The sequence below is a fragment of the Penicillium daleae genome (genome assembly GCF_028827525.1).
Source record: "Penicillium daleae strain IBT 16125 chromosome Unknown utg000002l_segment0_segment0, whole genome shotgun sequence".
Lineage (NCBI taxonomy): Eukaryota > Fungi > Ascomycota > Eurotiomycetes > Eurotiales > Aspergillaceae > Penicillium > Penicillium daleae.
The window spans coordinates 1648281-1660485 of NW_026623150.1; the positions used below are offsets into that span (position 1 = coordinate 1648281).

General features: G+C 51.7%; 4 protein-coding genes across 4 annotated transcripts; 1 reads left to right on the top strand and 3 right to left on the bottom strand.

The window, feature by feature from the left end:
- Window positions 1–4238: 4238 nt before the first annotated feature.
- N7458_001615 (MBL fold metallo-hydrolase) lies at window positions 4239–5493 on the bottom strand (the record flags this gene model as incomplete). Its single annotated transcript, XM_056904998.1, has 4 exons — window positions 4239–4531; window positions 4582–4947; window positions 5027–5174; window positions 5266–5493. The coding sequence occupies 4 exons, from the start codon at window positions 5491–5493 to the stop codon at window positions 4239–4241; spliced, it is 1035 nt and encodes a 344-aa protein (XP_056769105.1).
- Window positions 5494–6197: 704 nt separating this feature from the next.
- Window positions 6198–9167, top strand: N7458_001616 (ABC1 kinase family protein; the record flags this gene model as incomplete). The annotated part of the gene is made up of 3 exons (XM_056904999.1): window positions 6198–6817; window positions 7222–7914; window positions 7979–9167. The coding sequence occupies 3 exons, from the start codon at window positions 6198–6200 to the stop codon at window positions 9165–9167; spliced, it is 2502 nt and encodes an 833-aa protein (XP_056769106.1).
- Window positions 9168–9472: 305 nt separating this feature from the next.
- Window positions 9473–10240, bottom strand: N7458_001617 (uncharacterized protein; the record flags this gene model as incomplete). Its single annotated transcript, XM_056905000.1, has 1 exon — window positions 9473–10240. One exon carries the CDS (start codon window positions 10238–10240, stop codon window positions 9473–9475), a length of 768 nt encoding a protein of 255 aa, XP_056769107.1.
- A 657-nt stretch (window positions 10241–10897) lies between these two features.
- On the bottom strand, window positions 10898–11810 carry N7458_001618 (transcription elongation factor DST1; the record flags this gene model as incomplete). The annotated part of the gene is given in 2 exon segments (XM_056905001.1): window positions 10898–11458; window positions 11469–11810. The coding sequence occupies 2 exon segments, from the start codon at window positions 11808–11810 to the stop codon at window positions 10898–10900; spliced, it is 903 nt and encodes a 300-aa protein (XP_056769108.1).
- Window positions 11811–12205: the final 395 nt, after the last annotated feature.

Consider the following 12205-nt stretch of genomic DNA (forward strand, 5'->3'; position numbering starts at 1 on the left):
AGAAATTGCTCTATTGGTCCTTCTATCCGGGTCACTGCGGATAATTTTCAATGACTGAGTTTGTCGACCGGCGTTTCTGACTTGCCGATAGTCACGCTTGAATGTCTTCAAAGTACACTCCAAATCCCGAATCCTCCGCGCCAACAGCTGCTTCATAGTTCATCCAGCCGCAAGGTCCAGACTACTGCAGGTACGGTAGATGCCATAAAGCAAGCCAAATCTCAAAAATGTGGGCAGGCCCGTCCCGCAGGGATCGTGAAGTCGAATGTCAACTAAAGAACACGTACGATGAAGGCACACTACAGTACAGTATATTGTAATTGACGAGTCAGGATTACCTACCATAGCGAACATCTATGATGAATTCAATTCGCCAAAGTTAGAACTCAGGAGCAAATCCAGGAACAGGGTCATGATCAGAAGCATGGCTATGATGACATCCAGGAATGGCCAAAACAAAACAATTCGACGCGTTGGGGGATAAATGAGCCCTCCAATCGCATCGCGAGTAGTGACATTCCACAGTGAGGCCACATGCTACAACATACTGTACAAAGTTGGCTTGACCCCTTTTTTCGGCCCTGGATCGACAGGAGAACAAGCAGAGTGTACATGTTTTACCGCGGGCCAACAGTTGCGCTGCTTCGAGCTCTCGAGGGGCCATAGCTTGCTAGGACCCCCACACGGACCCGACGGGATGCTCGCAACGGGCAAGGAGTGAACTCTTTTTTCGGTGTGGGCGCTGTAATAGCGCGCATCACTATTAAATCTGGGCGGATTGGCTTGGTCCGGGAATTGAAAACTGGTATTTTGGCTGGGGCTGGGCTAGGCGCTCTTTGGGAGGTTTCGTGTGTCGCGCTATTTGTTTCCTGTTTATTACTTGCGGATTACTGAGTGACTCGCTGCAGGCGAATTATTCCGTGGTCATGGTATATGCGAAGAAGCATGATCAAAGGTGCATGTACAGTGGCTCAATTATGCTTATGCAGGTACAACTGTAAAGCGTCCCGTGTATCCATGGTAGAAAATAGAGCCGCCATGATCGGCGGGTCTTTCTCACTGTGCTGGTCTCTAAGGTAGGTAGGCCGACTCTGTCTTGCGTACGTGGAGGTAAATCTGGAGTGTTTATTGACGTCAATGTGGTAGACCTAGTGTGTCGTGCTTGACGAAAGCTTTGTTTTAATTGAAACTACATTCGTCGTTATCAGTACAGTGAACATAACATGTACAAACTGTATACCGGCGTACGTCTAGTTCGGATCCCGACTACCTAAAACTCTCCGTGATGTGATGATCGGTGTTTCGTGAACGACCTACCGATCCCACACCCTAGCCCTTGGCTTGGGCCAGGACGGGGGACGGGGTTATGACGAAATGATGCCGAAGGGATATGTCTGTCCTGCTATTGTTGGACACGTGAATGATTAGTCTTCTTTGCGGTGAGTACTTAATCAGCTGCCTAGAAGACTGTGATTTGCCGCTATAACAGAAGGAGGCTGTGCCGCTGTGCAGCAGGATCTGTTCTTGTGATTGCTCGATGCAGATCGGGACTTACGAACAGAGGCATCAGAGCTTCGTACTCTCTGATTTGTTCACTGGTATCCGTATAATATAGCAATTGCACTATGTGTCTTGGGACTTGGCACCCTGCCTGTATGCTAAGTAAGACAGGGATATATTTGTTGAGATCGTCAATACTGCCTAGAAAATTGCACACTGAGGGCTCTATAGATAGAGTTCGCCGTGAATACAGAATCTTGTTAGATTCTTTTCTCCAAGATACAGGGAGACAGACATGCTAAAGATACACTAGTCCATCCTATATCTGGATTTACAGTCAGCGTGAGCCAAGTATTGAGTTCCTGTTCCACCCTAGCTCTTGGCTCAATAAATAAGTATCACTTGATCTCAATTGGGATTGCATCAAAAAGGGTCATCGTCTGATCGACGAGCCTGTCTTGGTCTACCCCGGATCTTCCAAATACAGACTTTAGTGCCTCTGAACTGTTCCTTAATATTGCCTTGGCAGTAAATATATACGCCCAAAACATACCTTGCACCAAGCAAAGACAACAAGCATCCAATTACACTTGTCCGACTTATCGCCATTGTGGCAATGAGACGCCCAGTTTCAAAATCCGACGCTGCAACATCCCTACGCCCCAATCCCTCCGGGCAATCACTCTTGGCGCCAATACTGCCCCGAAAGAAGATCATAGTCGGCGATCGACTTTGCATCCTCTTGGCTGTACTGTACTCCATGCTCCGGATACATGGCTGTCGTATTTGAGATCACGTATGTACATCTCGTCTTGTAATACTGTACTTCCGGATTCCGCTACAACTACCCCTTGATTGCCTGTCAACTTCATGCACAGGCATATCAAAGGTGGTACCGTACAGGAATGTATTGCATATACTCATGCACTACAGTATCCTGGTATCATTCCACCCCTCCCCCCCTGAGTATAACGCCAATAACACACCGTGCATCCCTCCCGCATTATTGTCTTGGCGGGCATTTACTTCTCGGCGCTCTGACACAATGCGCCTCGCTCCTCCCCTTTCCCCAGAGATGATCAATGTTGCATAAACACGGAGTCCGGATGCCGTACGGTACTGTCACTATTGTTTTCCCCCTGATCACCGTGGGGCGGGATGGAGGGAGCAGTATAGCGAGATAGATGTCAGCAAGGGACGTCTAGATAACTAAGTAACATCAATTAGGCTTATCTTTACGAGAATTCTATACGTACTGATGTTTCTTTCTTCCCGTGTCGGATCTTGGCGGGGGCTGTACACTGTGCCTAGCATGCAGTATATACATACTGGAGTTTACTAGGGCTTGGACGTGGCCGGTAGGTATGGTGTATCTCGTTGCCTCTTCGGCGTCGGGTATGGACCCAAAGGATGTGCTATGGTAGCTAGATGACTTTGTTTGTACAGCATTGATGTACGTCGCTCAGAGGATGGCAGGTTGTTTCATCGAGCTTCTGTACAGTAGTCGTAGATTTTGTTTAACTGCCGGTGCTGTTAGGGGTCTTGGATGATTACTATTCTCGTATACAAGGATTGGATCTTGCTAGGTCATTCGCTGGAATTGGGAGTATCACCATTTTTGCTTGATGACCTAGTGCCAACGTGGCTATTATTGAGGAAATGAAGCGTATAGTCATCGATTTTGGAGGTCCCCGGCTGCGGTTTCCAACGTCTGCCCTTTTGGGGTATGTTGCTTGGGACATATCATTTTGAACCAAAGAGTGAATATCTAGAATAGAGATGATGGGTGATTTACTTCTACAACTTATCTGTCTTGTCATTGGCCGAGCAGGTACGACTATACCTTGGGTGCCATTTAGTCTTTGGTGTCGGGAAGTAACCTCACCAATGTTACAGTTGTGATCTTATGATTTAATGTCACTTCTTTAATTGGAGACCAGAAGCATTTATCTTGAAAGTGATTGACGAAATTCTCGGCTCGGGGCATTGACTGTGCCTTGAAATATTGATGGGTATTGCCCGGGACGTTGTTGGGTAGAACTGTATAGGTCATCGCGCACAAGAAACGCCGATATATATCTCGACTGACGCTGCGATCGAATTTTTAAACAGCAAACCTGCATCCTCCAGCTACAAGCATTACTCAACTTTGATACGAAGATAATGCTAGTACCCAAAACTAGTATTTCAATTCTCCAATCTAGACTATCGCTGTCAACACTGCACACACAATCCGGGTTTCTCATGGAACCGCGTCCGTACCAAAACGGCAATATTCACATCCATCGAGCTCCCAGATAACCTTCCAACCAAACCACTTCCCACATACTCCCGATTGTGTGGTAGAGTACTGTAATGCAGCAAGGGATAAACAGTGAAATCATAAGATGGAGCTCTCATCAAAAACAGCAAAGTAAGCGAGCACCCCCCAAGCCCCGTGACATGATCCATCCCTTGCAAGAATGACAAAGTTGCCAGGAGCAACACCCGACATGCCAGCTTAATACGGATATGTACACTGTCTTACAGTACATAGACCCTGACTTGAACTCCCCACGTGGAGATACTGTTCCGCCAGAGAATGCAAGGAACAGCCCACCGTGCATGCTGCATCTCTAATCTTAAAGTCAGATCCGATCTGAGCAGAATCCATCCAATAGCTGGACGATCCGTTCGGAGGACAGATGAACGAGATACATAAAAAAGGACGAGTGCAGTGTTTCACGAATCTCAAAGATCTAAAAGGTGATCTTGATGCCCACAGTACACGGAACAAGAGTACCGGGCATGTGTTTCTCAATGGCGAACTTGGCCCGCCAACCTGAGCAGTGACCTGGCATGAGTACGGCGGGATCAAGACGTTTCAGGTCTGCTACTGTACTCTGGACCTGTGCGTCTTCGCTCATAGCGAGATGGAAGCCGCCAACTACGGCGTGAAGGGGTACATCGTTGCCGATGAGGTCGAGTGCGTTTTTTGTGGTGTTGACGACGCCGGCATGGCTGCAGCCAGTGAAGACGACTATTCCTTTTCCTGTGGGAATGAGTCTCGAATTCGTATCATGGGTAGGGAAGAATGCCTACCTTTAATGTTACAGGCGAGGAAGCGTTCGTCGGCGATGAGTTCATCTGAAAACCAATCGTTTTCCTCTGGATCGTATCGCACTGCGTTTTTCAGGCCCGTCTCGTATGGCGTGAGTCGTGGAATTTCCCCAGAGATCAAGAACATGTCGTCTAGGACTGTGTGTGCCTGGTTTGACTTGCTCACGACAGCGCCGGCATCAGTTAGCTCGTCAAAGGTAGGATCTGCCTCGAGAGATATGATGTTTTCAGGCAGAGCGATACCCCGGTAGACCGGTCGATCTGGGTGTAGGTCCACGATCAGGTCATCCGAGCGGCCATGACTCTGTTTAGCGTCTTTGATCATTCGAATAGCCCGGCAAAGACCACCTGGTTCAAGTCAATATCAAAGAAAATGACCCATGTTCTCGCCACAGCAGCACGGCCAACAGTCTCGAGCAGAACCGACCTGAGTGATCCCGATGCCAATGCGATAATTGAATCACCTCGACCGAAGCAATATCCGGCCGCAATCGCTTCACATTCCTTTCCCACGCCTCTTCTTCCGGGCCCGCATCGAACAGCACAGCATGCTTTTGGTCTCCTTTGGTCGCGGTCTATATCGTCACACCACCACCCTCATATCATCGGGCTATGTATAAGCCAGTCGTCCCGTCGCAAGAGGCAAGAGCGCATGATTCATCTTACCACTAGAATCGACAATCCATGTGCCGAGCAGCAAATATCCTCCATGCGCATTTCTTTGCAAGCACCCCCACGATCGGTGAGCTTATGCTTTGAGTTCATCCCGATTGTACCGAGATTCCCAGCTATCTGGACGGTATTGGGGGCCGGCGGGGATAAGGGGTCGAGTTCATTATCGATGATGATGGTGGCCTCGAGAGAGTCTATTTCTTGGAGATTGAGGGTGTTCATTGTGAGGGTTGTGAAGATGGGAGGATGAGAGAGAGGGAGGTGTTTGGTTGTTACTGTAGATGCTGGGCTTTAACCCTTTGGATATAAATACGTCAGCCTGAACGAGTGCCGCGTGTTCCGATGTGTTTGTTCCGCTGGCGAGGGATTCGAAATTGGTATTGACTACGAGGCTGAACTGTTTTCCAATGCTGATTACCAGCTGGGCTGTGGTTGGTGACTTCTTCAGGACCAGCTGAAAATGATGGACACTGTCCAGCGTAGTGGGGCTGATGATGACCCCCGCGATGCCCGATGGTGTGAGGTCTAACTTTGTATAGACCAAAGTAAACAGACCACGGAGGAATTAAGATGAGCGATGTGCACCAGCTCGATCGGGATCCACGATCTCTGATCTGATCTGATGTGATCTGGAAGATGCATAAAAGCATTAAAATCCGGAGGCTCGGCCATCCGGTGGAGCCCCCCGAAAAGTAAAACGCCCGCGATAATCAATTGACTGGACTGTACAGTCTTCTCTTCAACTCCGCAACTCCACACTTTTTGCAATCGCGGGGGGATTCGAGCTGGAGACCATTTCTCTGTGACTTGGTCTGATTGCCGGTCAAGAGGCGACCGCTCATATTGTCGATTCACGATCCCATCCCTGTCCTCTCACCCTCCCTATCCTGATTCCTCCTCGCCCTGCCTCGGCCAGTCCCGCCACCATGCGCTTGTCTCTCGATCGCCTCGTCCTCCTCCTTCTCCTCGCCCTCACACCCGCCAACGCCATCGGCTTCTCATGTATCAAAGTGGCCTCCGCCCTGGTCGGCCGACCGAGCCACCTATTCAACCTCTTCCAGACCGAAATCTGTGAACGGGGCTGCCAACCGACCATCCCCCACTGGGACCTGTGGACACGCAACAACAGCTTCGTCCCCGCCGTGCGCAGCCTCATGAAACGCATGAACGTGTCCCACAAAGAAGAAGCCCTCCTAAAGATGGGCGACGATGTCGCGACCATCATCAAAGATCAATGCGGGCCGATGCTCGGGGGGCGACATATTTGCTCGGACCCGGTCACGCTGGCGGACTTTGGCAACTGCTTCAAGCGGTACTTTTTCAAGGCGTCGATCAAGCATATCCCGATTTTGTTACCGATGGCGTCGGATGCGGCGTGTAAGGAGCAGTATCAGTATTTACAGGGCAATGAGTTGTGGGATGTGACTATTCCGAATAACATGCGCGAGTATGCGAGTGTGTGCAATGAATTGGAGGCGAAAGCGAAGGAGGAGGAGGAGTCTACAGAGGAGGCTACGACCAAGGAAGCAGTGAAGCATGAGGAATTGTAATTTACTTTCTATATTATACAATCTGATAGATATTTTTCTCAATTTCTTAGTTCTGATCGGGTTCTTCCCCCGTCAGCCTCGTTCCATGCGGATTCCTCGTTGGGCCGAGTCCGACTCCGAGAAACCGCGCAAACTCCGCGAATGACGACAGACCAGATCCATCGCTGATCGAAACTCCGCACCGCTGACTCTCTCACACACACACACACTCTCTCTCCTCCTCATCTTCTCCTGGACTCGGAAGGAATCTTCCAACTCTCTTCCTTCTCTTCTTCTCTCATCGACCCATTTCTCATTCGCACCATGCGCTAATCGCATGCATCTTACCAAAATCCGATGGCGCACACGACGCTCCTCCGCTCTCTGCGGCTACCATTTCCCCCGGATCTCATGCCCGCAGCCTCTGGCGCCCTCTACCCCGTCGCTTAATCCACGCCGGCGAATTCCAGCCCTTCGTCCCTCCCTCACCAAGCTCATTAGGCAAACCCATCCCCGCAAAGACCTACACCCGGACCCGCAAATGGCTGCGGCGACTAGTCTACGCCTCCATCGCCACGGGAGTCGTCTACGGGGTGGACTCGCAATTCTACGCCTCCTCCCTGACGAGAACGGTCCGGACGTTCGCCGTCGGTTCACTCGTCGCACTCGACTACAAGATTAATTTTCGCCCGCACCCGCCGCTGGCGAGTTCCATTGCGGCGGTGCATGCGCGCAATGCGGAGCGGTTGTCGGACCTGCTACGTCACAATGGAGGTCTGTATTTGAAGATGGGTCAGGCCATTGCGATGCAGTCTGCAATTCTGCCACCGGAGTTCCAGGCCATGTTTGCGCGCATGTTTGATGATGCGCCGCAGAATGAGTGGAAGGAGGTGGAGAAAGTGATTCGCGAGGACTTTGGCAAGTCGCCCGAGGAGGTGTTTGGAGTTTCCTTTGATGGGGAGCCGGGGAAGGGTGTTATGGAACGGAGGGCTCGGGCGAGTGCTAGTGTCGCGCAGGTGCACTGGGCTCGACTGGCGGATGGCCGTGAGGTGGCGATTAAGATCCAGAAGCATGAGATTGTGCAGCAGTTGGCTTGGGATCTATGGGCATTCAAGTAAGTCTTGCACTCTTGCTCAATTAGCAACCGGTGGAAAATCCAAGACTAACAACCCTCATAGAGCCGTCACTTTCATCTACAGCAAGCTCTTCGACATCCCCTTTTACAGTCTGGTCCCGTATATCAGCGAGCGTCTCTCGCTGGAGACGGATTTTGAAAACGAGGCGACTAACTCGGAGACCATGGCCCGGCTGATTGCTGCCGAGTCTCGCCTGCGTGATCGCGTGTATATCCCCAAGGTGTTCCGGGAGCTGAGCTCCAAGCGAGTGATGACAGCCGAGTGGATAGAAGGTGTGCGACTCTGGGACAAAGACTCCATCACTCGTACATGGCGTGGTGGCTGGCGACAGGGTAGTCCTGGATGCCACGGAACTCCGCTGGATCCTCCAAAGAGCAAAGCAGGATCCCAGAGTGGCGGAAAGCCCGAGCGCAACCACTGGAAGGGCCCGAACAATCGTGGCGGACTTGGCGTCTCTCTTAAAGACGTGATGACCACCATGGTTGACCTCTTCTCGGCACAAATGTTCCTCTTCGGCTGGGTACACTGCGACCCGCATCCAGGCAACATCTTCATCCGACGCAAGCCCTCTGGCAAGCCAGAGCTGGTCCTGATCGACCATGGCCTGTACATCCACATGGACCCAGCCTTCCGGCACCAATACGCACGCTTCTGGAAAGCCCTGCTGACCTTTGACAATCGCACACTCGGCGAGATCACCAAGAGCTGGGGTGTCAACAATGCCGACATCTTCGCATCCGCTACACTCCTACGCCCCTACCGCGGCGGTGACATGTCCACGCAGCGCGGCATCGAGGGACTCAGTAAACACGAGCGCGCCGAGCGCCACTACGAGATGCAACAAGCAGCCCGCAAGGCCATCCGTGAGATTCTCGGCGACGAGAACAAGTGGCCCCGCGAGCTGATTTTCATCGGCCGTAACCTCCGCATTGTCCAGGGTAACAACCAGTTCCTGGGCTCACCGGTTAACCGGGTGAAGATTACAGGGATGTGGGCGTCTCGCGCGTTAGTCGACGCACCTGATCTACCGTTATCCGAGAAGATACGCAATTTGGGCAGACATGTCATCTTCCGGATCGTCCTGTTCTCGAGCGATATATTCTTCTGGTTCACCAAGATCCGGCAGTTCTTGCGGTTGGGCGGTGGGATGGAAGATGACATTGAGGCGCAGTTGCAGCATATGGCGCAGGATATGGGGGTGGAGCTGAATCACAGTGTGTTTGAGGGATAGGATCCCTCGCGCTGGTCGTGTTTCGCGGAGATGGTTCGCCGGAGCTGGATTGTTTATGTATGTGGAAAGAAGGTTGGAAGGCCGGAAATGGATCTGGCATCTGCATCTGCATCTGCATCTGCATCGAGTGATGCCTGCGTCAGTGATAGAATGGATAAAGAACTCCTCTCATAGAAGAACGGAAAGAACATTGATAGAGATAATGCATGGATGTCTTGACTATGCAATTTTGAATATCAGATATGGATTGAGTATCCAACCATACTATACACACAGCCATATCAACATCAACATCAATATCAAAATCACCCACAACTCCCATAAACACTCAGCCCAGACCCCAGCACATCCTGATGCCCACTCCTCTTCCGACTCAACGACCCCCTCGTCTCCCTCCCTTCCATCTTCCTCTCTTCGGCCTGCTCATCCCCACCTCCATCCGCAAAGTAAATCCCCTCCACACCCCCCCTCTCCCCCATCAAATCAACCAACCGGCCATACCGCGCTAAATACGCTGCCCCGGTATCCGCCCAAACCCGATACTCGACGACCTTCAACACCCCCTTCCCACCAGCCCGGCTAATCCCCGTCCGGGCCATATCAACGCCCTCCCCATCACCAGAACCAAAATCACCACTACCAGAACCACCACCACTAGAACCGCTACTAGCGCCGGCAGTATCACTCACCTCTTCCGCAACAGCAACCCGATAGATAAACGTCTCATCCCACCCCTGCCCCGTAGCCTTCCACGTAAACCTTCCCCGGCCCCTCAACACCACCGCCATACACGCATCATCCACCAGCCAAGCCTCCTCAGGCTCAAAGGTCATCCCGCTGATGGTGAGGTACTCGCACAGCAGCTCGAAGTAGCGGGCTACACCGTCTGTGCCGGTGAAGGAGCGGCCGAGGAAGGGGGCTAGTTGGGGCAGACCGTGTTCGTGGATTGTGGGGAGGGGGTCGACGGTGAATGTTGAGAGGAGGGTGGATATGTAGGTAGGTGAGGTTGGTGGGGATGTTAGGGCTGAGAGGAGGGTGTGGATTGGGGCGAGGAGGGTTGTCCGGGGGGTCATTTTGGATATTTGGATGTTGGATTTGATGTTTGGATATTGGATGATGAGGGTGTGGGGTATGAGGAGAGTAGAGATTTGTCTAGAGGGTAGGATTATGTTTATATGTTGTAGAGGAGGTATGAAGTATGAAGTATATTGGTGGTGGATGGAATGGTGGAACTTACATAACAATGACGTTCGGATAGTACCTACAAATTATACGAAGAACTATCATTCGCAATTTTAAATGTCTTGTACAAGACAAGGGGAAAGGTATTACTTTCAAAGTAGATATCTCAATCTATGGCTAAGCCAAATCGAGAGATATTCTCTCTCTCGAGGTTGATTGCCTCGCGGGCAAAAAGCCATGGACCGCAGCAAATAGACACATCAAAATCACGTCCCCCCAAAAGAGCCCGCATCAAAACTCCAGTGCCGGCCTGCGTAGAGAAAGCAAGGGTTCACGAAAACGCATCGAATAGGGAAACTCCATGATTCAAGAGAAAAGAGATAGTAGAAAGATGTAGAGAGAGAAGGGAAGACCTCAGTACTAGGTCCGAGGAAAAGGGACATTTCCTGGTTCTTTTCCACAGAAGCATGAGCTCTCCCTTGAGGCCTGTTTTTAGCAGCAAAACTCGTAGATATGGTTGAAGTCATATCTCCCGCCTCGCGGTTCAATCACTGGCGCCAGGACTTGCCGCAGTTCACACAAGTACAGAACAGAGTCATCGGTTCATCAGCACTGCGAGTCTGCGCCTCAGTGTAGGTCACCTTGCGTTGGCCACACTTGCCGCACTGCAAACTAGTACTGATACTGCGCTCCGGCTGGCCCACCATAGCCTTATCCATGTTCAACTTCTTGATCTTGGCATCAGCCTCGCGTTGCTCTGCAGACCGCAACTCGTCCGAGCTCATCCGCACAAACTCATCCGGCGTAATCTGGCCCGCGAGCACGCGGGTGCGCAGGTTCGGGTTCGACTTGTTCTTCAGGTTCTGGAATAGACTGCGCATCTTGGTCCGGTATTCTTCCTTGGTCTCGGGGCCTAGTAGTTTGTATGCGGCATTCTCAACGGCACATGCCTTGGCGAGGACGGTCTTGGGCGACTCCGTCGAGCCTAGACACAGCCCGTCGTACATCAGCCCCGTGCAGCTATCGCGGACTTTGTTCCCCGTGACAGCCGTGTCCACTTTGTCGGCCTTCCATGTGCGCTTGTCGGGCGGCACGGACAATTGGGACGCCTTATCGGACGGGGGTCGCTGCCGCGGGTGTGGATGCGCCGGTGCCATTCTGCGCTGGCCGTGGTGAACTCGAGCCCCGGCTCGCTGCTGATGCGCCGCCTTGCTTTTGCTTGCTGACTTCCACCCGCCACTTGGAAACGATCTCGCTCGATAGCCGTGCTACCTCGGGGGACTTGTGTTGTTTGAATTTGTTGACAATGATACCGATTCGGGTCTGTCGTAGCAGGTCCTCGGTCGCCTTGACGCCTTGTTGGATCTCCTTGAGCATGTTGAGAATCGTGGGCGCGGGCTCGTTCTGCGTTGCGGCCTTGGTCAAGGCTTTCGCCTTGGCCTCAATCTCTTTGGCATCCATGGCCGCGGCGTGGGGAGGTGGAAGAAAGGCTCGCGGTCGACTCTAATCGAGCAGATAGGGTGTACCCTTGTGAGGGAGGAAGGTGAAGCCGGTCGCAGCCTGCATAGAGAGTCCGGTTAGCGAGGCATCCATATCCTTCACAGAGTAAAATCATTGTCGCGGAGTCCACGGAAGTCCAGCCTCAGTCGCAGCCAGGCAATGTTGCATGCGCATTTCTGTCGAGAAGTGCAATCCATTGAAAAAGCTCCCATGAACAAATTTCTTGCTCGCCGCTAGCCGAGAAACTGTCCAGACTGAAGTAGCTCGCAATCTCCAAGTGGCACGTGTCCACCTTCCCAGTTCGCTCATTAAGATCGCGGAGACTGATAAAAGTCTAACAAACGGGATTCGATATG